This window comes from Odocoileus virginianus, chromosome 11 (genome assembly GCF_023699985.2).
Source record: "Odocoileus virginianus isolate 20LAN1187 ecotype Illinois chromosome 11, Ovbor_1.2, whole genome shotgun sequence".
Lineage (NCBI taxonomy): Eukaryota > Metazoa > Chordata > Mammalia > Artiodactyla > Cervidae > Odocoileus > Odocoileus virginianus.
In genome coordinates, this window is record NC_069684.1 from 15,196,698 (window position 1) to 15,223,301 (window position 26,604).

General features: G+C 43.9%; 1 protein-coding gene across 3 annotated transcripts in view; it reads right to left on the reverse strand.

The window, feature by feature from the left end:
- The window catches only part of RGL1 (ral guanine nucleotide dissociation stimulator like 1), a 272,222-nt gene that overhangs the window by 15,363 nt on the left and 230,255 nt on the right, over positions 1–26,604 (reverse strand). For all 3 annotated transcript variants that reach the window (XM_070473951.1, XM_070473949.1, XM_070473950.1), the window contains 7 exons: positions 24,720–24,823; positions 21,393–21,477; positions 14,345–14,434; positions 10,514–10,600; positions 8,779–8,811; positions 6,523–6,644; positions 3,476–3,565 (listed from right to left, as the gene is read on the reverse strand). In XM_070473951.1, the coding sequence (XP_070330052.1) occupies positions 3,476–3,565; positions 6,523–6,644; positions 8,779–8,811; positions 10,514–10,600; positions 14,345–14,434; positions 21,393–21,477; positions 24,720–24,823 (611 nt within the window). The remainder of the gene's footprint in view (positions 1–3,475; positions 3,566–6,522; positions 6,645–8,778; positions 8,812–10,513; positions 10,601–14,344; positions 14,435–21,392; positions 21,478–24,719; positions 24,824–26,604) is intronic.

Genomic DNA, 26,604 nt, shown 5'->3' on the forward strand with positions numbered 1-26,604 from the left:
TAGCTCCTTGACCAGGGATCAAACCCACACCCCATGCATTGGAAGGTGAAGTCTTAACCACTGGACCACCAGGGAAGTCCCAAAACAGCAAGACTAGACTCCCAAGAACTTTAGATTATAAAAACTGTCAGAAACAAACTAATAATTTATTCATTCATTCATTCAATAATTAGAGTGCCTACCACAAGCCAAGCTATAAAACAAATACGTTGAAAAACATTAAAAACATATGAGAAGAAACTGAAACAGTGGTTAAGAGCAAGGCACTCTGACAAAAAGGTAGTGATTTAAATTTAAAAACTCAGTGGAAGGATTAAACAAACATTGAAAAGAAAAACTGCCAACTAGATGACAGGTCTGAAGAAAATCCTCAGAGATCAGCATCAAAATATAAAGACATGAATAACAAAAGAGGTTAAAAGACACAGAGAATGGAAGAGATGCCTGCAATGTATGTAAGGAGAGTCCCAGAAGAAGACAAATGAGAGAATGGAAAAGACACCATGTCTGGAGAGTCTAAAGAGATTCCAGAACTAATCGGGCCACATGAATCCTCAGATCCAGGAAGAACACCCAGAATAGGGTAAATAAGACGAAATCCTCACTTAACCTGCACAGTGGTGTGTTAAAGACAAAAGAAATTCTTAAAAGCAACCGGGCAACATTCACCTAATAATAGAAATGATACTGTTTTACTAATTTTATATTAGTATGTATAGTCTATGTGGGCATATATGATATAAAATATTTTGTAAAAGTTTATTGAATACATTAATACAACTTGCAAAAAAAAAAAAAAAAAAGCAACAGGGCAGGGGGCATAATACACAAAAACAAAAATTAAACACACAGCAGACATCTCAAAAGCGACAACAGAGGTCTGAAGATACGGAATAATAGCTTTGAAATGCTGCAGGAAAATAAGCGTCATCCTTGAAATTCTGTACCATAGGTCTCCAAGAGTGAGGGCAAAACAAAGACTTTTTCAGACAAGGACTATTTACCATCAATAAGCAACAGGAAGGAAGGCATAAGATGCAAGAAGGAACGGTATGTAAAGAAACTAGCAAATGGGTCCAAACCCAAATAAGCACTGACTATGTCAGGAAAGTCCCCTGGAGAAGAGAATGGCTACCCACTCCAGCATTCCTGCCTGGGAAATCCCATGGACAGAGGAGCCTGCTGGGCTACAGTCCATGCGGTCACAAAGAGCTGGACACTGCTGAGCGACTAACATATTCTATGTAAAATAACAAGAGGAGAAACAATGAGGATAGGCTTGATTTTTTTTTTTATTAAATAATTTGAAGAATTAGAAGCTTAAATTCCAAGACGTAAAAAAGCATATCTTTGCTCTGTCTCAACTCCATCCCACCACCTCTTGCCCCATTTTCCACATTGCTTCCTTTCTTGGACCTCCAAGCACTACTGAGGCTTTGTGAGGGGAAGAGCGAAACTCCTGGCCAAGAGATTGTGTCAGTGAAAGGATCAGACATCGGTATACACCTTCAGAAAGGAAGGACAAATTTGTTAACCAAATGATAATCTTTCTTTCCTTGAACTAGTCTCTCCAGCTGTCATTAGATTCATTAGTCTAATTAATGTCTTTCAGAGTTTAATGTCTATGAGATCAACTTCAAGACAGAGACTAGGTTCTCTTAAGACTCTTCCATAAAAATTGCCACATTCAAAGCACAGGGTCTAATTATACCGACATCTCTCTTCCTTCCCTTCCTTTCTCCTCACTCTTTCTCTCCACCTTTTCTTCCTTCCCCCCCACATCTTCTCCCCTCCTCCACTTCTTACTTCCTATTTCCTTCTCCTCTTTCTCCAGAAGGTATTTCGCCACCAGGCAGATAGTAAAAGGGTTAGAACCCTGGCTCTAGAGCCAAATCTTGGATTTGAGCCCAGATCTGACAATAACTAGCATACTCTTAACCCTGTCTGTGCCTTACTTTCCTGGCTTATAAAACTGGTTATCAGGACTTCCCTGGCAGTCCAGTGGTTAGGATGCCATGCTTCCAATGCAGGGGGTGCAGGTTCGACCCCTGGTTGGGGAAATAAAGTTCTACATGCCTCGTGGCACAGCCAAAAATAAATTAGCATAATAGTAGAACCTAGTAGGTTATTTTATGGATCGGATGAGAAATACATATATTGTTCTCAGAACAGTGTTGGCACATGACTCAATCTGTTCATTCAATAAACTTTTATTATTCACCTACTATGTGTTGGGCACCAATTTCCGGGATTAACAATGAACCAAAAACACACATAAATGTCTGCCGTCATAGAGTTTGCCTTCTATTTAATAAACAGATACATCCAAATATAGCATGTCAGCTGGAGGTAAATGTAGTGGAGAAATTCAAAGTGGGTGATGGTGAGAGAGCGTGCCAAGGGCAGGTAACGTGGACAGGTTATAGTTTTATATAAGGTGGTCAGGGAAGGCTCCCTTCAACACAGATTCGGAGTGAGTGAGGGACCGAGCCATTTGGCTATCTGGGGAACAGTGTTCTAAGCAGAAGAAACAGCAAATAAAAATGGGTGTGCGTCATGTGCTCAGGGCAGCCTGGAAGGTGCTGTGGTGCAGAGAGTGAGGGGGAAAGGTGAGGACAGACGGGGTGAGACAAATGGACAGGGTTGGGATGATACTTCAGGTCCTGAAGGGGCTTGAGAGCCATTGTGAAGACTTTGGATTGTGCTGAGAGGGAGACAGGCGTGACGAAGTTAGCTGCGCCTGGCCCTGAGCTGGACAAACAGCCATGAATACGATGGAGAAGGTTCCTGCTGTCAGGTGGCTTACGTTCTACTGGAGGAGACAACAGGCATGGCTGGGAGTGACCCGGGCAGATGGCAGCATCAGACAAGATGCTCTCTAAGGAGGTAATGCTGTGCCAGCATCTGAAGGGGCGAGTGCTGGGGAGGACACGTGCCAGGCCACGGGAACATCCAGTGCAAACACGTGGTGCATCTAGTGTGCACGGAGCCTAGGGAGCCTAATGGAGGGCTGCGGGTGGGTGAGGCTGGATCGTGGTGAACAAGGGGGATTCCATACAGAGGAAGGTGGCCAGAGACTGGGGAAGATCACACTCGCTGAGCGAAACAGGATAAGGGATTCAGGTGCTACCTTAAAACAAGACCCGTAGACGTTTTAAAGCAAGGAAGTGATACAATCTGGGGTACATTTAAAGACACTACCAGACTACTGGGTGGAAAATACAACTGTTGGAGCAAGGGTGGGGCCAGAAGTCAGTAAGATCTTGCTGGAGTGTGGTCCAGGCAGGTATAATGGTGGTTCAGGCCAGAGAGAAGAGTGGGAAAGAAAGGACCTAGGAAATGTACTGAAGTCGTGACAGACAGATTAACGATTTAACAAGTGAGTGAACGGGTTCAGGGGAACTTTGTTGAACATCCTCCCCACTCCCGCTCTGAAGGGACCCCCTTTGGCCCAGGACCCCAGGGTGGTACTCACAGGCTGAGCCTCTTCACCATGCTCTTCCGAGGCTTGGGTGATGTGGCGCTGGCATCGGCAGCTGCTTCGATCTCACAGGAGAGGGCGTAGCTGGGGAGAGAGGGGAGCCTGTGAGGACAGAGCTTGGGAAGTGAACAGATTTAAATCCACAGGATTCACTGGCTTCCTTTGAGAGGAAGGCTCTGACTGTTCAAAGTCAAGATATGGATGGACTATGTTGTTCTATGACAAAGGTCAGAGGGTACTGACTTAACAACCAGATTTTACAAATTGACATCTATGCCTCCTCCCCTCAAATGCCCACTGGTATACAGGTTGAGGCTGTTTAGTTCTGCACGACTCAAAACACATGGATTTGCTGGTTCTGGCTGCATCACAAGCTGACTCCTTTTGTTTCCCTGATTGTTCTCAGCCTGCGGTTGGGCCAGGGAAAGAATCATTTCTTCTCCCACTACTTCTCCCATTACCAGCTACCACCCACTACTTTGAGTGTGTCTGCGTGTGTGTGTGCCCACACGTGTGTACGTGTGTGTGTATACTCAACTTACTGTTTATCTATAGGAAATGAAAGAGACATCTGTAAATGATCTAATCTTTAATAAATAGACATAGGTAGTTATATTATTGATAAAAAATATATATAAATATCATTTCTAACTGCCAAAACATCCCAAGTTAAAAATGCTCCAGATTCAGACATCTATATGCCAGGCAGATATAACTTCCATCAGCACAAGAAGAATGTATGTCTGCCTTGAAATGTCTCTTAGGAAAGCTCGTAGCTCTAGTTAGGAGATGTACTTGGTTCTGGCTAGGTGAAGAAGCATGCATGCATCCTAAATCGCTTCAGTCATGTCCAACTCTTGCAACCCTATGGACCACAGCCTGCCAGGGTCCTCTGCCCCTGGGATTCTCCATGGAAGAATACTGGAGTGGGTTGCTGTGCCCTCCTCCAGGGGATCTTCCCAACCCAGGGGTCAAATCTGCGCCCTCTTACGTCTCCTGCATTGACATGTAGGTTCTTTACCTGGGCGCCACCTGGGAAGTTCAGGTGAAGAAGGTAAGTGGTAAATATTAGCTTGATAAGTTGCTAATATTGTGTACTTTTTTAAACCTAGAGATATATCCAGGTAGTTGGTCAAGCAGAAGTATTCATTGATATAGGCATTATTCAAATAGTAACTTTAGACACAGGGCTTTTATAAATCACAAGGGAAAAAAAATAGGATATGTTTAATGAGATTCCTTTAATCATTAAAAAGTCAGTTCCACAGCTGATATTCTGACCCTGAACTTTCTGATTCAAGTCACTGGCCATGGTGTGAATGTTCCATACATGAATGTGATGCACAGAGACGAAGTTCATATATACTGATCACCAGACCAGAAAACGTAGAAAGAGGCAATGTTCTGTTTTCTATTCAATACATAGCAAAGATAAAACTTTCATTAACTGATGAGTACTCTGAATCAAAGAGCTTTTTTTCCCCTTTAATCAAAGGTTTTAATGTAACAGGACCAATCCATTCCATTACCAAGGACCTCAGAAAACATCTGCGTATGAAATGAGGCAGCACGCTTATGGAGTTTACAGGATCTACAGAACACTGTGCAACCACCTTCAGAGCTTAGGTTGTAAAGTCAGGAAGACCTGACTCTGAATCTAAAGTCTATCTCTGGCAAATTACAGCCCTTCTCTAAACCTCAATTTCCTCATTGGCAAAATACTTGTTTTGTAGTCCACTTCACCTTCCCTGATGAGAAACTTTCAAGGAAATCCCCTGTTCTACAGCAGGGGTCAGAAAATGTTTTCTGTACAGGACGAGATATTAAGTATTTTAGGCTTTGCAGGCCATGTGGTAACTGTTGCAACGATTCAACTCTGCCTTGAAAGCATGAAAGCAACCATGAATAAGAGGGAAATGAATGGGCTGTGTTCCAATACAACTTTATTATGTGTGTGTGCTGTCACTCAGTCGTGTCCGACTCTTTTGTGACCCCACGGATTGTAGCCTGCCAGGCCCCTCTGTCCACGGGATTTCCCTGGCAAGAATATGAGAGTGGGTTGCCATTTCCTCCTCCAGGAGACCTTCACAACCCAGGGATCAAACCCACATCTCCTGTGTCTCCTGCATTGGCAGGAGGATTCTTTACCACTTAGCCCCCGGGGAAGCCCTTATAACTTTATCAAGGGATACTAAAATTTCAATTTCAAATAACTATCCCATGACACAATAGTCCTCTTCTGTTGTTTCTTTTTCAACCATTTAAGTATGTGAAACAGCTGGTAGGCTGGATGAGGCCTGTGAACTCTAATCCTCTGAGCTATAGGGTAAAGCTACCCATCTTCGATGGGCCAGCATTCAAGGCACAGCAGTTAGTGTACTGTCCAAGCTCATCAACCTCTGTTTTGAAACCTGTCCACTCATGAACCAGACACACCAGTGTTCTAACCATTCTTCCAAATGTCAAGCTTGTCAGGCCACCCGACCTTTGCTCACATTCTTCTGTCTGGAATGTTCTTCTCCAGTTCTCCTGGAAAAATCTTTTCTTTCCTCCACAGCCTAGCCCAGAAGTTAATGCCTTTATGAGCTCTTCCCCATTTCCCCCATCCTTGGCCAAGTGGGTCCTGCAGCACTTCAATTACCCATTGCAGTTATTTCAATTCTTCATGAGTCTGTTTCTCCTGCCCCCTTGAACACTCCCTCAAAGCTAGTACCAATTACCAATAGTGACTAATAGTGATGGCAATGATGCTGTCTCAAAGAAGATTACATTTAATTCTCTCAAACAGACATCTTACAGATAAGCATCCTGAAGATTGGGAAGAATAAGTGACTTGTTCAAGGTGACAAAGATAAATGAATGGTACAGCCCAAGAATCTGAAAGCACATTTTCTGATGCTGGCAGTTCAGTTTTTTCTGCTACACCATTATCCTTTGAAAACCTTGTTGCTGCTTGAATAAATGGCCAAGTGAGTAACCAGATGCGGTATTCCTCTGACCAACACTGCAGCTCCACCCCTAAGGACAATGTGTCTGCCTACCTCTCCTCCTCTGTTAGGAGCTGCTGCCTCTGGAACCACTGGATGAACTTTGGGTCTGGGCTCATGCAATAGCTGTTGCAGGCAGACTGTAAGAGCTTGATCTGGGCAATCACTTCAAATTCCTAAAGCAGAAAGTAAAAGTGAAGTCGCTCAGTCGTGTCAGACTTTTTGTGATCCTATGGACTGTAGCCCACCATTCTTCTCCGTCCATGAGATTTTCTAGGCAAGAATACTGGAGTGGGTTGCCATTTCCTTCTCCAGGGGATCAAACCGACCCAAGGATGAAACCCAGGTCTCCTGCATTGCAGGCAGACTCTTTACCATCTGAGCCACCAAGGAATCCCTCAGAGCACCAAAGAGTGAACTAAAAAGCCAATGAAATATACATCTTCTGTACATGAAAACATACCGCAGTAGGATAAACAATGGACAAAATCATCGAGGAAGCTTATAAAGAATTGCCTGCCTTAGAAATAAAACAGCTGGATAACTCACACATTTGAATTCTGACTCACTGGCTTTTGTCTATGCTTTGTACCCTTTCTTTTTGAAAAAGCCTTTTACATGAATAAAGTAAGTTCCCAAGGCGACCCGTTCTAGGTATGACCTGAAGTCATAGTGACTTCCTATTTCTCTTTTCCATTTCCATTCTTGGGACAGAAAGCTTATTTTTTTAAGGCTGAATCCTTCTAAAATGTATTTTTAAATTCTACTTTCTAAAATATAGAAGAAAAAAATTACTCTGAGTCAGGAAGCTCCCAAGTTCTCCATTCCCATCTTCTTCAACCCTTATGCCCTCAATAAGTAAGTTTTGGTAGGGTTGAATATCTAACTAGGCCAGAGCCTCATAAACTTGAATGTTTAGATTTCCTGAATCCTTGGGGTTTTACTACTCTAGTAAATCATTTAACTCAGTCTTTTAAAGCTCATAAGAGAAGCAAGTGTACAGTTATATCCAAAATTATTTATCCGTCTTTAGATGTTTCAATAAAGACTTTTTTAAAGTCAGCAATGAGTATATGCTTTAACTTTAGGTTTTATAATCAAACTTTTCAAAAGTTTAACATGTTAGTCTTAAAATGAAAGAGATTCCCCTCGAGGGTTATTCTGAAGAGAAAGGACAAAGATGGATAACTGTGGAGGCAGTAACTGAATTGGTTTTGATGGTCACAAGACAGAAGCAGTTCAACAACTGGCAGATTCCATAGGTGTCAACTTCCCATGCAGTGACCCCCACCTTGGCCTCAGCATCCGCAAGGAGCATTCATCATCATATGCTGCCAGGGACAGAAGACGTACATTTGTCTCAGGTGGTGTTTATCTCTTGTTACTTATGAGTTCAGCCTGCTTAGCTCCTGAAACTTTGGTTTTAACTGCAATGTCATTTCTTCCTGGAAGTTTCTCCGACCCCACAAGCTGGGGACAAATGCCCCTCTTACATGCTCCTCTAATACCCACTACTTCTGCTCATGAGCCCTTATCAGGGTGCATGACAACTGCCTGTTTGCCTACCTACCTCCTTCACTGTAACTTCATGAGGGCAGGGAGCTCTGGGCTTTTTCTGATGCAATCCCTAAACCTATCCCACTTTCCCATCCAGTGTTAGGTCTGCAAGAAACGCTTGTGGGATGAAAGAATGAGTGAATAACTAAAGAACAACGAGCGTTCCATGGGGTGATGTTATTATTTTGCTCACTCATTTTCCTTGGGATTGTTTAAATATACCATTTTAACACTAAAACCATAGCAAATTTCCAAAGCTCTGTTTTCTCTCTCTTTGTACAGAACTATTCTACTTTCCACAGAAAAATTCAAATTGATGTTGAACGCCCCTTCCTATGCTGATAGGAAAGGAAAAGAATAATTATCCAAATGCAACAATGAAGACCATTTCCTTTCCTCTGATAGGCCTACCAGAGTTAACCATCTTTAGTAACCCTTCTATATCATATACTCTTATGAAACACTTTCTTCTTAATGGGATAAGCCTGTTATTGCTGAGGCTGATTGTAAAGATGATGATGATGAGGGGGTAAAGGAAGAAATGTGGGCTCAGGAGAAACAGGACAGGATTTGAACCCTGGGTGTGCCACCAGGTGACTCTGATCAAGTTACTTCATCAGAATCCTGGTTTCTTCACCCTTGAACTGAGAATGATAAAATCTACCTCACAAGGGCTCTTGGGCAATAAGGCATAAGAGCATGCCAAGTACAGATGAAGTAAAATGGGAAACCACAGCCAAGACTCCTACTTACCCTTCTCCTCTTCTCAAAGTTTATCAGTCCACCCTGAAAGAAATTTTTTGAAAAGAATGACAAACCAAGCTACTTTGAAACATAGCCCTCTTTGTTCTAGATTTTTGTTAAAATAGATCAAACGGACAATAAAGTCACAATTATTCATGACAGTAATTATGGCTACTTTGGAAGAAGAGAAGCATCATTTGCTTAAGGAAAAACATTTCTTTATCATAGGACAAGATATAGGCGGACAGCCTTCTCTTACAATGCCTGAAACAAACTAAAACGTAATGACAAAGGAGTAACAACACAGAATCCAAATATACTTGCAGAGCCAGTAAAGACAAAAGCTTGGGTAAATGTTCCATCACACTTTTTTTTCTTGGCCAAAAGCAACAAAAATATATGGTCATTGACTCATACTGGAAACCAAAGTGTCAATGTTTTATCAAAAGGGAAGTCACTTCTGCATAACCTCATCACCAAAGCTAAGTTTCAATTCTCCAGCCCCCCAGCTCCTCTTCTCATAGGCTGAATTTAACTTTTAAAGCATTGGTCACTACCCCCAAATTCCCCTAACTCTGACAGTGCTTCCTGAGATAAGCTGAGGCAGAGGATGTGAACAGATGTGGAACACTGCTCTCTGAGTGAGCATGTCCACATTTATAATGAAATTGGAGGTGGGCATTTGCAAGATAACTGCTACTCCTAACTATGATAGAGTAAAACGCCAGCTGACTGCACGTGATAACAGGAATGTGAGATAAAGAAATACATGAGAAATCCTTAAGTATCATTTCACATATCAAATCTCTTCTCCATGTAATATTCTGTTACTAACAAGCAGCTGGTTTTTCTAGGCTGCATTTCATTTCCCATTTTGAGAAAAAGAGAGAGAGGGATGGTAATAATATGAAACAAAAAAAGATACATGAAAACCCATGAATTTGACTGACTTCCTATCCCAGCAGGTAGAACGTGAGGGCATATTATTCCCTCAGCTCCACCTGCCAAAGTCCTACCCAACACTGGGCAGGATTTGACTTTTAACTTTCAAAACCATTGGAGCGACCCATGATCAAAAAGTTAAATTCAGCCCACTGAGACTAGAGGCTGGCAGGGCTGGAGAATTGAAACTTAACTCTGTTAATGATATTATATAGAAGTGACTTCCCTTTTGATAAAACACTGACAAAGCTCCAACCCACTCCTTCATAATGCCAAGCCATGACCTCTGTGCCTAAGGAATCAATCAAGGCTTCCCCTCTTCTCCCACTTCATTTCTGGTTGAGTTCTTACTATTCCCATCCATCACTGCCTGCTTTGAAATACACCTTCCACGAGATTGTGAGGCACTGCTGGAGTCACTCATCTCTGTATAACTCGTGGCATCTAGCACAATGCCATGTTCATGAAGAGCCCTCAGTTGGTGTGTGTGTGTGTGTGTGTGTGTGTGTGTGTGTGTGTGTGCATGCACTCAGTCGCCCAGTCACGTCTGACTCTTTACTACCCCATGGCTCCTCTGTCCATGGGATTTTCCCGGCAAGAATATTGGATTGGGCTGGCATTCCCTCCTCCAGGACATCTTCCCGACCCAGGGGTTGAACCCACATCTTCTGCATTGCAGGCAGATTCTTTACCCCCTGCCCCAGCTGGGAAGCCCCACTTGATGTGAACAAGAGTGTATTTCTCTCTTGGGCAACCAGTGAGAAGGCTACAGATGCAGCTGCGCCACCGGCCCGGAACTCACCTCGATGTAGTCCTGGAGGGCGGTGTCGAGCATGGTTAGGTCGGTCAGAAAGGTGCCCAAGTAGGGCACAGTGCCCTGCATCACACCCTGAAGAGCAAGCACAGCGAAACGGTCTCTGCGTTACTGCAAGTCTGCTCCACACCGGCCCCAAGGGCGCTATGTCTGCTGCGGTCTGCAGGGTGCCCATCTGCAGATGGAGGCAGCACTCTGAACGGCCAGGGGAGCCTCGACAGCATTTGGAGAGTACTTAAGGATCATTCAAGGCCTCTCTTAAGGCCACTAGTGCTAACCTCTATGAATGAAAAATTTAAAATTCCTTTATGAATTGACCGGGAACTCCATCACCAAGGTAACTTGGTGACTTTCAAAGTCATGAAAACCAAGCCTTGAAGGCAGGAGATGGTTTAGGTGGATTGAGGTTTGCACATCGCCGACACAAGGTCGGAGGGAGCTCTGCTCTCGCTCACAGCGTGTGGACACCCCTGGGGGTTCAGAACAGCCCTGGGAAGGACGGCCTCCCCAGGCCGAGGCGTGGCCGTGGCCCATGGGGGGAATGTGCCCGCAGGAGGCTGGGGCGTCACTGCAAAGTGGCTTGGTGACTCGGTTCTGAAGAGAACAGGAAGGAAAGGGGAAAACAGTACCTTTAAACTAGAAAACTTGCCAAATGCTACCTTAACCAGGTGATGAAGGCTAAAGTCACCAGTGACATCAATGTCACATTGATGCCCTTCATTCCTTAACATGATGAGAAGACACTTCACATCTGTGATACTCCTCTCCAGACCCTTAACCTCAGTCTAATCACCAGGAAAACAACATACACCCCTGGCCACAGGACATTCTAGGGACACTAGGACAGTCTTTCTAAAGACTGTCAGGTAATGACCAACGAGAAAGACTCAGAAGCTGTCACAGAGCAGAGGGGACTAGGGTGACAACTAAATGCAGTGGGGAGCCCTGGGTTAGATCCTGGAACAGCAAGATGATGCCAGGGGGAAACTGGTGAAACCCAAGTCAAGTCTGGCTTTCACAGTCAGAATGGCTGCTATCCAGAAGTCTACAAGCAATAAATGCTGGAGAGGGTGTGGAGAAAAGAACCCTCTTACACTGTTGGTGGGAATGCAAACTAGTACAGCCACTATGGAGAACAGTGTGGAGATTCCTTTAAAAACTGGAAATAGAACTGCCATATGACCCAGCAATCCCACTCCCGGGCATACACACCGAGGAAAACAGAACTGAAAGAGACATGTGTTCCCCAATGTTCATCGCAGCACTGTTTATAATAGCCAGGACATGGAAGAACCTAGATGCCCATCAGCAGACAAATAGAGTCCATTATACAGAGTGAAGTAAGCCAGAAAGAAAAACACCAATACAGTATACTAACGCATGTATATGGAATTTAGAAAGATGGTAACGATAACCCTATATGCAAGACAGAAAAAGAGTCGCAGATATATAGAACAGACTTTTGGACTCTGTAGGAGAAGGCGAGGGTGGGATGATCTGAGAGAATAGCACTGAAACATGTATATTATCAATTGTGAAACAGATCGCCAGCCCAGGTTTGATGCACGAGACAAGTGCTCAGGGCTGGTGCACTAGGATGAACCAGAGGGATGGGATAGGGAGGGAGGTGGGAGGGGGGTGCAGGATGGGGAACACATGTAAATCCATGGCTGATTCATATCAATGTATGGCAAAAACCACTACAATATTGTAAAGTAATTAGCCTCCAACTAAAAAAAAAAAAAAAAAAGTCTGGCTTTCAGTGAGCATCAGGATGCCCATGTCGATATCCTAGTATTGCCAGGTGTGCCATGGTTACAGATGTTAACTGGGGTGGTAGTGGAAGGGTGAGGGGTTTGGAAAAACTCTATGTATTAACTGGAACTTCTCTCTAAATTCTAAAATTAAAAGTTTATTTAAATTTGTGGTGATGTGGATGAACCTAGAGTCTGTCATATGAGTGAAGTTACGTCAGAAGGCGAAAAACAAGTATCATATATTAACACATATGTATGAAATCTAGAAAAATGGTACTGATGAACCCTATTTGCAGGGCAGGAAGAGAGACTTAGACGTAGAGAACGGAGTTGTGGACACAGCAGGGAAGAGGAGGGTGGGACAAATTGAGAGAGTAGCATTGACATACACACAGTACCATGTGCAAAACAGATGGCTATGGGGACGCTGCAGTGTAACAGGGAGCCCAGCTGGGAAGGGGTGGGGTGGGATGGGGGGTGGGAGGGAGGCTCAAGAGGGAGGAGATATAAGTGTACACATAGCTGATTCATGGTGTGGTACAGCAGAAACTAACACAGTATTGTAAAACAATTATCCTCCAACCAAAAAAAAGTGAGTCACTCAGTTGTGTCCGACTCTTTGTGACCCCATGGACTGTAGCTTGTCAGGCTCTTCTGTCCGTGGAATTCTCCAGGCAAGAATACTGGAGTGAGTAGCCATTCCCTTCTCCAGGTATATACGTACTATATTAATTTCACCAAATTTCCTTGGAAATCATTCCTATACTCCATAAGGCCACCAAGGCACTATTTTGAAGAGAAAATAAAAAGGGGCTTCCGTGGACACACCTTGTCCCAAAGTCCATTAAGGCACTTACAGAAATTCTAGCAAGAACACAAAGTCTCCGCCAGGGTGAAACCAGGCAGCCTGATGTGCACGTGGCTGGCTGTTTCCTCGGTCAGAGCTGCTTCGCTAGGTTCACACCAAGGCAGGTTTTGTCCTTCAAGAACTTACTGTCAGCTGCAGTTTGTCCTTCCCTATTATGTGTATGAGGTCTCATCCTGAACCAAAATAATCTTCTCTTAACAGCTATTTTTAACTTGTCTTTGAACCATCAAAATAGTTTGAAGTGCTGTGAATGTTTTACAGGCTTTATGCTACAGAAGAGGCCCATCACTCAAAAACAACATTTCTGATTTATGACCAGCCTTCCAAAGAAGGAGAAAAATCTTCTTCAAGCAGAGACAAAAATATTTAGAGCTGTCAGTCTCCAGTCTGCTCTCTTTGGTTTTCCCCTTCTCTGCTCAAAGTTAGGAGAGTTTTAAAAGCAGAGCCAATGATGTCAATAGTCATCTTTTAGTCTTAAGGAAGGAGATATGATGCGCCTTTGAATACTGAAAAACTAGAAAGATTTGGTTAGTACTTGGCATCAGTGAAGAGATCCAGAAAATGACTAGAGGGTTTGGAACAAATGAAAAGAGCTCTGAGTACAAGGACCAAGTCCTGGGAACTGACACTCTCTTTCCCCAACAACCAGGTCCTGGGGCTACTGTGTGTTCAAAGTTGGGACTTTGAAAACAGTCGAAATTTCCCTGGGGGTCCAGTGGTTAAGACTCTCTGTTTCCAATGCAGGGGCCACGAGTTCAATCCCTGGTCAAGGAAGTAAGATCCCGCATGCTGTGTAGCATGGCCAAAAAAATGCTGATTACAGTAGGCACTGCAGGAGGTCTCAGTTCACAGAAGCTCCTAAGTACAGGAGTGGATAAAATAAGACAGCAAATGGGGCAGAAGCCTACCTGCCACAGACTTGCCATCACTTTCAGGAAAAAAAGAAAGTTCCAAAACAAACGTCATCTGGGACTCTCGGTCCAAACTATTTCCTGCGGGGTCAAGTGGCAGTGAAAATGGCTTGCCTTGAGACCTCCCAGGGCTGCTGAGAACAGACGAGGTAAAGAGCACGAGAACTTTTTTGAGAGCAGGGGCACCCTGCAGATGGAAGGTTCTGGTGCCAAGTGGGAGCCCCGCCACCCCCACGGGGCGGCTCCATGGCTGGCCCTCGGGGAGACCCAGGGGTTTCCATACCATGTCCTTCTGGAGCTGAAGCCGCCTCTGGGTCCGCTTCTGGTTTTCTTTCACGCTGCTGTCCAGGTTTGCAAATTTTGAGGTTCCTTCCTGAGAAACAGACACACACAAGAGAGGAGACTGATGCAGGAAGATGCTAGAAAGAAGGGAAGGGGCACCTAGTTTCTGGGGCAGAGCCTCCACACAACTATGTGGACACCGTGTGAAATGAAGAGGCCTCCACAGGCGCTGGACTGCCTTATGCAAACACCGAGCTGACCTGCGGCAAGCGGTCTGCTCTTGAGAGGGCCTGGTGGCCATGTCTTACCCTGTTTCCCCCTATTTTGTAAGAAGAGCCCCCAATCAATTTTTATAAAATCAATCATTAATATAAGGCAGGGAATTCCCAGAAATGGAGACAATTTTTACATGTCCCAAATTTCACTGCAAGGAATCACATGTCTGGAAACAAACATCTCTTCCTCTGTACTTTTTGTGATTTCTTGAAGTTGGTCTGAAAGGCATGTGCCAGCATCCTGTGAAAGAAAAGAGACTATTTCTGTGGTATTTCTTAGCTAAATGAAACTTTTGTACCGGAAGTTTTCTGAGGAAGTCCTGCGCTGATCTATGAAAGCCAGACCCTCATACATTTTTTCCCCCTTCTCTCCCTCAACCCTTCCTTCCAAGTTGCCTCTTAGGTTTGGAACGCCGACAAAATCAATTCCTTCCTCCTGGCGCCTGGGGACAGATGGCGACCCTTTCTCTCCTCCCATTTGCTGTAACAACAAACTCTTCCACATAATGACTAATCTCCAGTTTGCTGACTGAACATAAACTGCTTTGGGTTTTGTGGGTTTTGGGGTCTTGTTAAGTTCTCATTTTCCAGGAACTGCATGAATGGAAGGCAGATTTCACAATTCAGGAGCGCCTAACTCCACACTGGTTTCCCTTCGTCAGTTTTCCCTGGGTTTATCATATAACCAGAGCATGTGACCTTTCACTACTGTCCGACTACAAGTGGACCTTTTCCAGTGACCTGGCCTTTCCAGTAACAGTGAGGCATCAGCATCTTATATCATTCACCAGCCTTTACCTGGGTCCAGGTACATCTCTAGGGACAAAACCCATAGTGACTATTTACTGACTGTCAGTCTCCCTATTACAAATGACAAATAGAAGAGGTATAGTTTAACGATCTCCTGTTTATAGTTTTCGCTGGGGGATGAATGAAAGTGTCCTAAAATGTGCCACTTCCTCTGCTGGGTGATTGTGAGTCCTCTCAAATCCTTGAGAATCTGTTTGGAGTGAGAAATCAATTCTTCCTGACTCAAATGCAGATATCCATCTCTTTCCAGGGAGTAGGCCCTCCTGGTTCCCTTCCAGTTTCTTAATCACTGACAGACATTTAATGTACGGACATCACTGCAGGTGCATTAAAATTCTTGAGAAAGATTTCTGAAAAGCTAAGAGACCCCTGAGAATCACAGAAGTAGGAGGGAGCTTAAAAGAGCACTGAGGACAACCTCCTTGTGGGGAGGAGAAAGATATGGGACTGGGAGCTGGAAGATTTGCTGATTTCATGACGTTAGGAGAGTGAGGCTCCACTCCTGGCTAGGTAACTAAAAAGACTGATGACTAACACCAGCTATCCCAGATGAGGTGTCAACAGAAATCCACTATATGTCACATCCACCATGTCAGTGTTCTGCCTTGGCCCTAGTCCTTTGTCCTGCAAGGCTCACACCACCAATCCCGTGAAACTTCTCGAGATTCTTCAAGGGCACAGTGACTGCATCGCTCTGGGCCTCTCCTCTGCCTCCTTTTCCTGCTTCTATTCTCTTGATGACTCTTCTTCTTTCCGACAAAGTCATCTTGTTTTTTGCTCTACTCAGGTATCTGGAAATACCATCCTGTCCCATGATCCCCATTATCACCATGCTTCGAAGAATTCCAAATCTTGCCCTCCATCAACCTTCCATTCTCCTCTTGTATCTTTCCCCCTCTGTCCTTCTCTCTCTCTGGTGCAAATTTCTCTCCTGAGTCTCACTGCCTATCACCATCTTTGGCAGAAGACAGCTGCCCTCATCTATCCTGTTCCTAGGCCTCAAGGGGCCTCTTCGACCGGACATAGGCAGGGGACCCCTCTCCATCAGTTCAGTTCAGTCATTCAGTCATGTCTGACTCTTTGCGACCCCATGAACCGCAGCACGCCAGGCCTCCCTGTCCATCACCAACTCCTGGAGTTTATCCAAACGCATGTCCATTGAGTCGGTGAGGCCATCTAACCATCTCATCCTCTGTCGTCCCCTTCTCCTGCCTTCATCTTTCCCACCATCAGGGTCTTTTCAAATGCGTCAGCTCTTCACATCAGGTGGCCAAAGTACTGGAGTTTCAGCTTCAACATCAGTCCTTCCAATGAACACTTAGGACTGATCTCCTTTAGGATAGACTGGTTGGATCTCCTTGCTGTCCAAGGGACTCTCAAGACTCTTCTCCAACACCACAGTTCAAAAACATCAATTCTTCTGCACTCAGCTTTCTGTATGGTACAACTCTCACATCCATACATGACTACTGGATAAACCATAGCCTTGACTAGATGGACCTTTGTTGGCAAAGTAATGTATCGGCCTTTTAATATGCTGTCTAGGTTGGTCATAACTTTCCTTCCAAGAAGAAAGCATCTTTCAATTTCATGGCTGCAATCACCACCTGCAGTGATTGTGGAGGCCCGCTCAAAATAAAGTCAGCCACTGTTTCCACTGTTTCCCCATCTATTTGCAATGAAGTGATGGGACCAGATGCCATGATCTTAGTTTTATGAATGTTGAGCTTTAAGCCAACTTTTTCACTCTCCTCTTTCACTTTCATCAAGAGGCTCTTTAGTTCTTCTTCACTTTCTGCCATAAGGGTGGTATCATCTGCATATCTGAGGTTATTGATATTTCTCCCGGCAATCTTGATTCCAGCCTGTGGTTCATCCAGCCTACCGTTTCTCATGATGTACTCTGCATAAAAGTTAAACAAGCAGGGTGACAATATACAGCCTTGGCGTACTCCTTTCCTGATTTGGAACCAGTCTATTGTTCCATGTCTAGTTTTAACTGTTGCTTCCTGACCTGCATACAGATTTCTCAAGAGGCAGGTCAGATGGTCTGGTATTCCCATCACTTTCAGAATTTTCCACAGTTTATTGTGATCCACACAGTCAAAGGCTTTGGTATAGTCAATAAAGCAGAAATAGATATTTTTCTGGAACTCTCTTGCTTTTTTGATGATCCAGCGGATGTTGGCAATTTGATCTCTGGTTCCTCTGCCTTTTCTAAAACCAGTTTGAACATCTGGAAGTTCATGGTTCACATATTGCTGAAGTCTGGCTTGGAGAATTTTGAGCATTACTTTACTAGCATGTGAGATGACTGCAATTGTGTGGTAGTTTGAACATTCTTTGGCATTGCCTTTCTTTGGCATTGGAATGAAAATGGACCTTTTCCAGTCCTGTGGCCACTGCTGAGTTTTCCAAATTTGCTGGCATATTGAGTACAGCACTTTCACAGCATCATCTTTCAGGATTTGAAATAGCTCAACTGAAATTCCATCACCTCCACTAGCTTTGTTCATAGTGATGCTTCCTAAGGCCCATTTGACTTTATATTCCAGGATGTCTGGCTCTAGCTGAGTGATCACACATCATGATTATCTGGGTCATGAAGATCTTTTTTGTACAGTTCTTCTATGTATTCTTGCCACCTCTTCTTAATATCTTCTGCTTCTGTTAGGTCCATACCATTTCTGTCCTTTATTGAGCCCATCTTGGCATGAAATGTTCCCTTGGTATCTCTAATTTTCTTGAAGAGATCTCTAGTCTTTCCCGTTCTGTTGTTTTCCTCTATTTTTTTGCACTGATCACTGAGGAAGGCTTTCTTATCTCTCCTTGCTATGCTTTGTAATTTTGCATTCAAATGGGTATATCGTTCCTTTTCTCCTTTGCTTTTCACTTCTCTTCTTTTCACAGCTATTTGTAAGGCCTCCTCATACAGCCATTTTGCTTTTTTGCATGTCTTTTTCTTGGGGATGGTCTTGGCCCCTGTCTCCTGTATAATGTCACAAACCTCCGTCCATAGTTCATCAGGCACTCTATCAGATCTAGTCCCTTAAATCTATTTGTCACTTCCACTGCCAGTTAAATGACTGTTCAGGAGTTAACAGTAATTATATGCAATAGGCCTTCCCAGCCCTATAGTCTTCTACCCCAACTCTGACCTCAGTCTTTAAACAGACATGTCTACCAGAGCCAAATGCTTGGGCCTAGCATTTGCTTCAAACAATTCAACCAAGGAGAGTTCTTACTAAGAGTCCCAGGAATGAAGAAGATTTGGTAGTGTTCTGCTTTCCTGTCATACTGAAACATGTGGACTCCATAGATAAGCTGCTTGGAATGATCCAAGATTCAGAAATCGTAAGAGTAACAGGTTGAAAACAAATCTCTGAGTAAAATAAAAACATTTGCCTCCAACAATTTAAAGGAAAACCATAGATTTTTGCTAATTATGATATTGTCTCAGCCATAGTATTATAGAGGTAGCACCTTACATCTGCCCAGGAGCAGAAGAAAGGCCATTCAAGACTAAGATTCAGTTCAGTTCAAATCAGTTTACGTCCAGCATATTAAAAACAGAGGCCAGGCATGGTTCTTCTGAAAACCTAAGTACCTTGATTTCATTTTATTACAACTGTGCTGAGAATTAACATCCAGAATGATATGCTTCATATGAAGAATAATAAACAAAGATGACTGGAAAGGGACCCACACAGACATATGACCTGCCCAAAACATTCCACTATCATTAATGATAATGCACAGACCACATGAATTCATAGCCAAGTTTTTCATTTCTTTGGGATTCCAGCCATATACAAGAAATTTAACTTAGAGCACCGAGGTAAACTTGTACATTTCAGAAAGGTTTATGGGATCTTTAATGTCTAGATGTAGCTCTGCTTCTACGGTTTCAGCCAGAAGAGGGCCACCGGGCAATGAGCTGCACAGTATTCAATTTATCTACTTTGGAAAGATGACTCAGAGCTATTGGGATTTGACTGTGTGGCTCCACCAAGTCTAGCTTTGTATTACTGACAGGGAGACGACTAAGCATCTCCTTCCAGCCAGATGAGTTTCCATTTAAAGCCTGCAAATCCAGGCGGATGTGAAGCAGGGAGGAGCATGACCTCAGCAAACCAGGCATGGTGTAGTATGTGGGCTACATCAGGTGGGCTGAATCCAGAGACAGCAGCCACCCTACCCTGCACACACTGTCTATGCCAAGCAGAGCTAACAGTAAGCAAGTGGTTAAAGTCATGTGAATGAGAAGGCCCATCAGGGCGTGCAGTCCAACATCATTTCTGAACACTTGTGACATGCCCAGTGTGTTAGGCATTAGAGAGATAACAGTGGAGAAGCCCCTGCCTGCAAGAGGCTCACAGGCCCGCGGGGAGACAGATGACATTCACAGGCAAGTCTAACGAGGCACGTGATGAGAGCTAGGACAAGATGGGCTTCTGGAGCACACTGGAAGGGGCCTAATCAGACCTGAGTGTGTCAAGGAAGGATTTGAGCAGAAATGTAGTCTTCACGGAGACGTGGAGGAAGAGTAGGAGTTAGGAGAAGGACAGACAGGAAGATCATAACAAATGCCTCTATAGGAATGACTAACCTGACAGTTATCACTGAGGCCTTTTCTAAGTAAACCTACCCCCACTAGACTCTCATTCCTACGCCAAGTGTCAATGCTAAGCTTACATCTATAGTTTATACTTTTCACTTGTCATGCATAATTTGGTTTCACTTTTGGTAGATGGTTTGCCAAATGCTAAAAATGACTGACAGCTGCACAGTGCTTTCAAATATGTGATTTCAGTCAATCTTCAAAACAATTCTATGAGATCAGTAGTAGACTAAATAGTACTATTATTGCCTTCAATTCACAGAAAAGGAGACTAAGGATAAGAATCCTCTAATTGCCCAGTTCAGGGCAAAAGGGTAACATATTGTTTTGTTTTTTTAATAACTGCCCACTTAACCACCCTCCCCCATGAGACCGTAGTCTCCTTAAGATCAGAGATTGATTTGGGCACATGGTGAATGCCCAGTCAATATTAAATGAATGACTTCCCTTCTCTCTGAAGTTTCACGTGACCTACGCTGCCACCTACTCCCAACTGGTCAAAAGAAATAGTTTTATGCCTAAGTGATGACAGCAGCAGCTTTAGGGTCTCACCAGGCTGGATTCACATTCTAGCTCCACTACCTCTAGGGGTGGAACTTCAGGGGTATCCTTACGTCTCTGAGCCTTGGCTAGCTGCAAAATGAGGAGGATGGAATCTACAGAAAGGCTGTGAAGATACTATCTGCTCCCCTCTGATGACTGCTCACAACCTATCATTTGTACCTTTCTTTGACTACTCATTCTTGTTCAGTGTCTACACTTACCCACCAGAAGGTGAGTTCCTGAAAACAGTCTGTGTTAAGTCTTCTTCATACTCCCAGAGGCCAGTCAAATGCTTTATAAACATGAGGCACTCATCAAACATCTAGAGAAAGAAGATGAGCTGAGCTGCAGCTTTACCTAGCCGGCTGTCCAGCAGCCAGCACTCATCTGGTGTTCAATAAATACTGCTGACAGACAGGTTGCGCAATTTAGTGCAAATAAAGGATGTGGAATTGCAGGCTTGGCCCCTGCCCTTTGAGAAAATGTTTTGCTGAGAAGGATATTCCAGGCCCAGCAGCGCTCGGTGTTTGCAGGGAGGCTTGTTCAGGGGCTACAGGCAGCAATGCCAAGTTTCACAATCTGGTTGCATCCCAGTGAAGCCAAGGAGCAGGACTTTGAATTTTCTCAGTGCCAGGTTTCTTTGATTTGGCATAAAAACCCGAAGTCCTGTGTTCCAGCCCCTTGAGGTCCCTTGAGTTCCTTGAGGCTCTCTCAAGGGACTGCAGGCAGCCAAAGGGCCCTCAAACATCTCTTCTTCCCTTGAGCAAAGTCCAGAGCAGGGTGCAACCCCACATCCTCACCTTCATCAGTAGCTCCCGGCTGGTCAGGTGGTTATTATGGTCTGAGAAGATATCTGAAAGCTCTTCAAACATCAGCATTCGGTCCCTAGAAAAGGGATGGAGAAAATATTAACGAATGAAGATTAGCAAAAGCTCAACACCTTTGGACTGTCTTTCCTGAGGACCTCTGGCTACACAGGAGGTGTTAAGTTGTACAACTGGGACAAGTTCTCTTCAGCAAGTTTAAAAAAAAATCCTCTTAGCAACACACCCACAGCCCCACAGGAACTGAGAACTCGTCTTGGCCAGTCTCCTCATTTGAGAGATGAAGATGTCAGGGTCAGAGATTTGCCCAAGCTTCTGCTGCTAACTGCTGAGAGCTGCAGTATAGAACCCTGGTTTCTGGACTCACAGGCCAGTGCTCTTACTCTCAGAGTCAGAGTGGATGGTGTAATCAGGAGGGGCTCTGGAGTCAGAGGGGCTGGGTTCTGATCCCAACTCTGCCACTCATGCCCTAAGTGATCTGAGACAAGCTGCTCAACTTCCCTGAGCTTCAGTTTTCTTATCTACACAGTGGAAATGTACAGATCACATTGCATGATCACACATGTAAAGCACCTACTCTTTCCCAGCCCCTCCCTGATACAGCATGTCTCCACAGGCCTCAAGCTTTTCTCTCCACCCCTCCAGGGTTCCTGAATGGATGTGTATATATATATATATATATATGTACATATATGTGTGTATACACATGTACATATATGTATGTATGTATATATATGTGTGTACATACATATATATATATATGATTGATTCATGTTGCTATACAGCAGAAACCAATATAACATTTTAAAGCAATTATCCTCCAATTTAAAAAAAAAAAGAATTTATGTGTTTTACAATGAGTGTAATATTACTCTTAGAATAAAGAAAACCATTTTCTTTGGCATTTTCTTAAGGCATAACCATAAAAGCTATTAATATTTTGGAAAAAATCATTAAGAACTTAATTACATGTGTGCTGAAATAAAGAGAAGTAAATAGATGTCTTCTCTGTCCACTGAAAGCTATTAACGTAAAGGGCGACTGGAAAAGTAATAACCGGATAAAATATCTTAACCCTGTTCCTTTAATTTTGCGACAGAAACTATATAAAGCTGATACAAAAGTGACTTCTCTCAGGAACGGTGGTACTTCTGCAGCATTCCTGCTAAAACATGAGCCCACCAACCAATAAAGAAACAAACCAGATGACCGTATTGTACAGAACGGGGCTTTGAGGTTCGTTCTGCGGTATTTCTTAAATACAGAAACCAGCTGGAAGGATGGACCTCCTCTGATGATAACCAAGGAGATTAAGAAACAAGTCCAATCATTTTTTATCTTGTGTTTTAGCCTCAAATGTGCTGTGGAAGATACCTTTGACTGGATAAGTGACTTCCACAGTATTCTACTTATCAACCACCAAGGAAAGACAGGTTACCTTTCACTGCCTAAAAGAGAAGGCTACAAGTGGGACAAGGCTGCATTTTAGCCCCAGACCATCCCTTTGTTTCTGATACCACAAGTGGGGAGCAGTGATGAGGGGAACGGGGAGGTTGGGGTGCCGAGGATGGGGACTCTGTATGCATCTGATTTTCCCATCATATTTCACTTGGGCCCACCATCTGTTGATTTCATATGGTCCGTATCTTTCATAAAACTCTTGTGCAGAGGATTCCAATCAACCCATCTATCACACACAGTGTCGCCTTGATCATTCAAACTCATGAAGGGGAGAAGAACCCAAGAGAAGAGTGGTAATCGAGAAAACTACACTGGACTTTGAAAAGTCCCAGCTCCACTTTTTCTCCTGATAGATAACAGAGCATGTGAGCGCTGGAGACCAAGTGGCAGGGTGTCTGTATCTCTGCAGCACCAGGCTTTACGATCACCCGCTTCTAAGAGTTACGTAACAAGTAATGTGACTTCCCCTAGGCCGCCTTTCCTCTGATGGAGGATGTGAGCTTATCAGTAGCTTAAATACTCCAGCACTCCTTTCTCAGCATAAAACTATGAAACTCTGGTTTACCAACCTGGGTCTCTAGAGAGTTTGGTAGGGTCAGTCCCTTAAGGCTTAGGGCTGCCCTGGAGGCTCAGACGGTAAAGAATCTGCCATCAATGCAGGAGACCTGGGTTCGATCCCTGGGTCAGGAAGATCCCCTAGGGAAGGAAATGGCTTCCCACTCCAGTATTCTTGCCTGGGAAATCCCAAGGACAGAAGAGCCTGGTGGGCTACAGTCCATGGGGTCACATAGAGTCGGACATGACTGATCAATGAACACTTAAGGCTTAATCGACTCTGAGTGAGCTGATGAAATTGAGTACCGAGACCTTCTGCTCTAAGGACAGAATCTACTAAACCCACAAGGCAGGCCTTCCTGGGAGCCAGCTGGCCTCTCTCCCGTCTGGAACTGACTCTGCCGCATACAGTATAGACTGTGCTGCATACAGTATAGGCATTTTTGCGGTTTATAAACAATTTAGGCATTTTTGCCTGTTATGGAATGACTTTGCAATTAATACAAATGGAGGGAGAAAGTAACTGGCCTGGTCTGTAGTCATGACACACTCCTCAGCTTCTCAATCTGTACTCTCGGGGGGACCAGAACTGCCTCCTTACTCCCCTTCCCACCTTCGCAAAAGGTAGAGCCCAGTGAAGCTCTGGACAAGGGACAAGAGCGACAGTGAAACAATGAGGACATTCGATTGTTCACCCTTCCAAAGGTTACAGCAAGAAACATGAAGAAAAATCCAATACAGAATGTGGGAGGTTAATCATTTTCAGTCAGGTTCCTAGGAAGGAATACTTGGGGGGGTTTTAACAACACTAAGATAGCATGTCATAGGCGGAAGCAGAAACTAACTAAATGGATTCATGTTGAACAGCAAGAACTAATGTCCTCTGTGCACACATTATCCCTCACAGCTTGGAACGACTTAGGGATTTGAAGGAATGTGGCTGAACAAATAACCGGAAGTACTGGCAAGCTGCTGTAACTTCACTCGTCTGCGAGCTGAGCTGATCCTTCCAAGCCCAGATGACACGCACATCCTTAAAATCACCCCCAAAGCCAACCGTCTTGACTTTGGCACCCTTCGAGGGTGAGGCTGATTTCTGCAGCAGCCCTGCCTCAAAACTCATTAATGATGATGTGTAAAACGCACCCTGCCTGGAACACACAGAGGCTTTCAATGATGTTTCTCTTGTTATGTAATATGTACTTTGAAGGTAGAGGGACCCACACCACTGATGCAGCAGCTAATCAGTCCAGCCAAACAAAGTAGAGCAGACGCTTGGGAACTTACTTTGGGACCGCAGCCCAGGTCTTTTTTAAACGATAGATGGAATTGGATTGCAGCGCTGAAACGATGGCCCTCAAGGAGGAGAAATTCTTCAGGATTCTACATTCCTGTATGGAGAGTGATTAAAACATACAAGGCATTTAAATATCAATAATACAGTGAGTTGGTGGTTTCCTGTTTCAAAAGTATCACAGCTGCTATGAATTCTTCCCACTAAATAGGCAGCTGTATAAATACTGAACATCAAAAAGTGGCTCCTTACACTCCCACCCCAGTCACCGAAACGCTTTATAGATTTTGGCACCGAATGCTTGTTTTTCTCCCTTTAATATATTTTTTTGCGTTGTTGTTACAGTTTTATAGTTTCCAGCTTTCCCAGTAAAAACACGAATGGCGGTGAGCCTACAGAGCTGTGCTAGAGAAAGCAAACTTTCTTCTGCTGAAAGCATACAGATGCCCTAAAAACACACATGAAAGATGACCGTAACCTTTAGACCCACAAAGTGAACCGGGTCGCAGCCATTTCAAGGTCAGATGCTATCACACATCTCAGGACCAACCCTTGTCTGGAAAGGGGTATACAACTTGGCAGTAAAAACTCACCACACGTTGAACTTTGGCTCTTACGTCCTTAGCCAAGAGGGAATATTTTTATACACATTCATTCGAGTTCCAACTGGCTTGTGCCTCAATCATAAACATTCAGAAACACCTTGGTACTTACAATGTTTCCAAAATAACTTGGGCTTTTAAAAGAAAATTCATTTTGGCAGCGTTTTAGAACAAAATAGAAAGGGAACAGGAAACATTCTGGATGTCATTTTCTGGGGAAGGAGAAAGCCTCCCAGAACCTGAAACTTAAGCTACCATTCAGAGGCTGTAGCATCAGCAGGCAGCGACCCTGGAGTCAAAATCCTGCTGAATGAATGGCAGGCACAGCAAAACAGTCAGGAAGAGGGTCCCCTTCACAGCCAGGATGGGGAAGGCGGAAGCCCTGGGCGAGAGCGAATGTGCCTTGTGTCCAAGGAGGTGCTTCATCTGCAGGCATGTGGGAGTGTAAAACATCCGCTGTTGACGACTGAGTACGCCGTGTGAGCATGGGCTTGGCTTCATGCGGAACATCTGAGGCAAGAGGTCCCAGAGTGGCTGGGCATAAATGCATACTGCTTAAAAGAACATTTCACAAAGTCACGCTAGTCCTGACTGTGAAGGGAAAATGGCATTCTTTAACTTAGTACGCCCACATCTGGCTGCTTAAAATTACTATGCCAAGCCTGGATGGGAGGGGAGTTTGGCGGGAAAATGGATACACATATATGTATGGCTGAGTCCCTCTGCTGTCCACCTGAAACTATCACATCATTGTTAATCGGGTGTATCCCAATAGAAAATAAAAAGCTTTTTTTAAAAAAAAAAAAAAAAGATAAGAACTAAAAAAAATTACTATGCCAAACCAGCAACCCCCCTCCCCAAGATTTTCTTAGAGTAAATGCCAAAGCTCTTTACAAAAGTCATGCCCACTCTTTTGAAATGCCTCAATGCTTTCTTTTTATTTAAAAAGAGAGTGAGTAAAAGAGAGAGAGCAGGAGCGCTGAATTACAGTCTAGAAACCAAGCCCATGAGAGCATGGTTCAACAAAGGTTCAGAATCCAAAAGTTATGTTCTAAAAATCAGGAAACTTGCAATAAATAAAAGAACTCGGGCCCAGCTATTTCATGCAAATTGTAATAAACATATGGAACACATTATTCAGAAAGAGGCTTAAGCTAAGAGTTTAAAGGAATACAAGAGGCATCTGGCCCCACTGCTAAAAAAGGAGTGATCTTTGAGGAGATTTGATGCAAAAATGTAGCAGTAAGGCCAGTCCAACAAAACAGTCATATTAGGT